The sequence below is a fragment of the Palaemon carinicauda genome, chromosome 13 (assembly GCF_036898095.1).
Source record: "Palaemon carinicauda isolate YSFRI2023 chromosome 13, ASM3689809v2, whole genome shotgun sequence".
In the NCBI taxonomy this organism is placed as follows: Eukaryota; Metazoa; Arthropoda; class Malacostraca; order Decapoda; family Palaemonidae; genus Palaemon; species Palaemon carinicauda.
This window is the reverse complement of record NC_090737.1, coordinates 132,934,471-132,939,470: the sequence shown is the minus strand read 5'-3', so window position 1 is coordinate 132,939,470 and position 5,000 is coordinate 132,934,471. Positions and strand designations below refer to the sequence as shown.

The 5,000-nt window shown below is 31.3% G+C and overlaps 1 protein-coding gene across 2 annotated transcripts in view; it reads right to left on the bottom strand.

Annotated features, from left to right (window-relative positions):
- Nucleotides 1-5,000, bottom strand: part of LOC137652458 (uncharacterized) — a 29,351-nt gene that overhangs the window by 10,791 nt on the left and 13,560 nt on the right. The window contains exon 1 of one of the 2 annotated variants that reach the window (XM_068385843.1): nt 3,809-3,944. The exons of the other annotated variant lie outside the window; for it this stretch is intronic. Coding sequence (XP_068241944.1) covers nt 3,809-3,811 — 3 coding nt within the window. The 5' untranslated portion in view covers nt 3,812-3,944. Of the gene's footprint in view, nt 1-3,808; nt 3,945-5,000 lie in introns of those variants that run through there. 2 annotated transcript variants of the gene reach the window in all.

Here is a 5,000-nt window from a genome sequence, read left to right as displayed (position 1 = left end):
GACTCACAATCTATACTTGGCCCGTCACATTGGTGACCCCGGAATGGTAGAATAACCCGATTCTGCCTTGGACAGCTGCCGGGGTCACCAATGTGACGGGCCAAGACTCGGTTGTATTCATCTCGCCTTTGACTCACAATCTATACTTGGCCCGTCACATTGGTGACCCCGGAATGGTAGAATAACCCGATTCTGCCTTGGACAGCTGCCGGGGTCACCAATGTGACGGGCCAAGACTCGGTTGTATTCATCTCGCCTTTGACTCACAATCTATACTTGGCCCGTCACATTGGTGACCCCGGAATGGTAGAATAACCCGATTCTGCCTTGGACAGCTGCCGGGGTCACCAATGTGACGGGCCAAGACTCGGTTGTATTCATCTCGCCTTTGACTCACAATCTATACTTGGCCCGTCACATTGGTGACCCCGGAATGGTAGAATAACCCGATTCTGCCTTGGACAGCTGCCGGGGTCACCAATGTGACGGGCCAAGACTCGGTTGTATTCATCTCGCCTTTGACTCACAATCTATACTTGGCCCGTCACATTGGTGACCCCAGGAAGGTAGAATAACCCGATTCTGCCTTGGATAGTAGACAATAAAATGATTACTTGGGCTTAGAAGTGTATCAATTAGCCCATACGGCAGGCAAAAGAATTTAAAAGTAAAAAGCATTAAAGTGTTTTGGATAATTTAAAGCAAATAATATTTTTGCTTCTACACCCTTTCTGTTTTCATGATAAACGACAATGTGGGTAATTGAGTTTATCAATTACATAGACTGATACTAAAGTGACATTTAATGAATTATCAGAAATGCTTGACCTTTGATATGAAGTATCTCTTATCCAATGATGATAAAGCCTCTTTGATTAGATATAGAGGAAATAGATAGTTTTATATAGGACGGATATGATTTGAATGGATAAAAGCAGAAATTTTGATGACAACAGACAAATTTTATCAATTCATAAACAAGCATTTTTATATAAGAAGTTTACCTTTGTCTTTTAAGTTATAATAATCTTGTAAAGAATCTCCAATCATTAAATTATTAAAATGATTAAAACTTTTCAATAAATTCTCTTTCGAGTGTAGATTTTTATTTTTTTATTTTCAAGAAATTTATTAAAATTTTCAACAAATTCACGAAATACACCTTTTGTCTAATCTCTAAATCGCATCTGTGTAATTGATTCTTTTTACCCCAATCTATATAAGATTGATTAAAACTTTTCAATATTTCCTCATTCCTATGTAGATTTTTTTTTATTTTCAAGAAATTTTCACTAAATTCACGAAATATACATTGAGACTGATTTATATATCGCATCTGTGCAATGATAAATAACTTTTTAATTTTTTTTTACCCCAATCTATATCAAAATGATAAGGGTGATAATTGATTTGGTATAAGTATAAGTATAAGTATAAGTATAAGTATAAGTATAAGCATTTAATAAAAGATTATGAATCTTCAGCCTACCTGGGTCGGAAATGAATAGACTTTCTTCATCGAGTTTTACCCAGTACTAGTGTACGCGACCCGTCAAAGACAACAGCTTAACACTTAGATATGCACACACACATGCACCCGCACGTACACAGATTCAACCCCTTTCCGTCCCCTCTTCCTTTCCTGACTACAATCCCTCTCACCTGGGTATGACTACTCCCTTCTCCCTGAGCAGTTCTACGTCTTACCTCTGAGCTTCACCGGAAAGATATACCGTATATATATATATATATATATATATATATATATATATATATATATACGTACAATATATAATATATATATATATTTAAATATATATATATATATATATATATATATATATATATATATAATACAGGTATATATATGTATATATATATATATATATATATATATATATATACATACCTGTATTATATATATATATATATATATATATATATATAATACAGGTATATATATATATGTATATATATATATATATATATTTATATATACATATATATACACACGTACACTATATAATATATATATATATATATATATATATATATATATATATATATATATGTATATATATATATACACACACGTACAATATATAATATATATATATATTTATATTTATATATACATATATATATATATATATATATATATATACATACATATATATATATACATATATATATATGTATATATATATATATATATATATATATATATATATATATATATATATATATATATATATATACATACACGTACAATACATAATATATATATATATTTAAATATATATATATATATATATATATATATATATACATACATATATATATATATATATATATATATATATATATATATATATATATACACGTACAATATATAATATATATATATATTTAAATATATATATATATATATATATATATATATATATATATATATATATATATATATCAAGACACTTGCTCTTTATTATCTAAGGGCGATGGCTTACCTGGATAAATAGACATCTGAGGGAATTTCCCTAATTTTAATCCTTCTTCATAATTAATGGGTCAATTTCAACCAAAATTGACATGAAGCGTCAGTAGGTAAAGGGGATTCAAGTTCGTTAAATGTGGACCCATTTCCGAAGAGAGGCATCAAAGAAATATTTAAACTATTTAGAACTTTTGGAGTGGAAACGACAAACCTATGCATTCAAGTATGTCATTTTATGGGTATATGTTTGTCATATATTTGATAAAAGAATTCTTGCCAAATTCGAGGTGTCGCTTCTGAAATTAGTATGTATTCATAATAGTGTAATGGGAAATAAGGTTTCATGAAATTGGAGGGGGCGGGGGGTGGGGGTGGCCGGTGGTTACAATACACCTTCAGAGTTTTTCGGAGGGGGGGGGGGGGGTTACAATACACCTCTAGAGTTTTTCAAGGGATAATATATTATAAGAAAAATCTTAGTCATGCTCTTTAATGTACCGGAAAGGAGCTCATGGAACAGTGTGGCTTGGAAGACATAGGAATATATATGAATATTGAATAGCCTTCCAGCACATTAGTCTGTGGTGGCCGATGTGGTAACGTCCCTGATTGGTGAATGCCAGACTAGGGTTCGAGTCCCGCTCAAACTCATTAGTTTCTTTGGTCGCTGAAATCTCACCATACGTGTAAGCTAAGGATGGGGAAATTTGGGGGAGCCTATAGGTCTATCTTCTGAGCTATCAACAGCCATTACCTGAACGTCCTTGGTCCTAGATTGGGTGGAGAAGGGGCTTGGGCGCTGATCATATGTAATATGGTCAGTCTCTAGGGCATTGTCCTGCACGATTGGGGAATGATACTGTCCCTTGCCTCTGCCATTCATGGGTGGCCTTTAAACCTTTAAACCCGCTTATTCTTCGAAGGTATCTTGAGAACCACTTTTCAAAAACCAACAAGTATTGAGTTCAGCAAAAAAATGAATAAATTAATAAATGAAAAGATAATTAAATAAAATAAGTAAATAAATTAATTAATAATCAGATAACCAGAGATTTTATGTTACTAAATGGTTATGCTTACCATCTTTACAGAATTGTAAATGAGAGATAATTCAGTTATTTACAAAAGCCTATCAAAGGAAAACTGTAAACGGATTTGTTAGTCTTCAAAATGTAAATATCACATCACATATCAATATAGATGACCAGTTTCTAAAGTCATTTCGTGCCCCATTTCTAAAAAAAATAACTGTATGATTAAGATAACAAACAGACAATCAGAGATTATGCAAATAACTTAGCTAGTTATGCTTACCATTTCAAAATTTGTAAAGGTGAACAGATGAGAAGAACAATTCGCTGGAATCCGTCAAGAAATCATGAGGAAACTGCTTCACCAAACCTGGTGAGCAGTTCTATTCAGCCCAAGTCGAGACCAGCTTGTGATAAGGCGTTGGAGATAAGTGATAAGGTTTTTTTTTTTTTCTGTTGGATGATGAGAGTTCAAGGCGTGAGAGAAGGGTTGTCGAGTCCCAAGATGTTTCATTTCCCTCAGCCATAAGTGAGAAGGAACTTTCATAGGTTATATAGGATGTTAAGAGCCTTGCCAAAGAAGTCATTGATTCTAAGGTTAACAAGTAACTATCCCTGACTGGCGTCGAAGTTCGAAGTAACCTGGTTTTCAAGTGTTTTGTGATAGTATGAGATAACCTTTAGTCATATTTAAAGAAAAAGGTAATGAACCGTGTGATACCTAATATATATAGGTAGTATTATTATTGTAATTGAGAAAAAGACAAATTTTAAAATTTTCTAGTTAGTAACTTGAGATTACAAAGTCCGCAACTTTATCTTCATAAGTTTAAGCTTAGAATAAATGATTATTCCGTTTATCTGCTCTTAGATAAGCTTAAACAATCAGCCTTTGTATTGGATGACTCATTTTATCCTCAAGGTTTACAGTTATTGTCAGGAACATCTTATTATTCCTACCTTTAAAAAACTAATAATTTTCAAATTGTACCATTAGGCCTAATGTCAATATTTTTTTTCAAAAGCTCGTTATTAACTGTACTTTAAAGAAAAAAAAAAAACTTAAAAAATCAAATAATTATCAAATTGTACCATTGGGGCTAATGTCAATATTTTTTTTTAAAAGCAGTTAATAACTGTAAATTAAAATAAAAGCATATAAAAAAAATCAATAATTATTAGTGTATCATTGGAGCTAATATCAATTTTTTTTTTCAAAAGCTCGTTAATAATTGTAAATTGAAATAAAAACCTTAAAAAACCCAATAATCATTAGTGTATCATTGTACCTAATATTAATATTTTTTTTTTTTCAAAAGCTCGTTAATAGATTATTAGTGTAACACTAGGGTGGGGTTAATGACTTTTCAAAAGCTCGTTAATAACTGTACATTAAAATAAAAACCTTAAAAAATCCAATAATTATTAATGTATCACTGGGGCTAATGTCAATGATTTTTCAAGAGCTTGTTAAT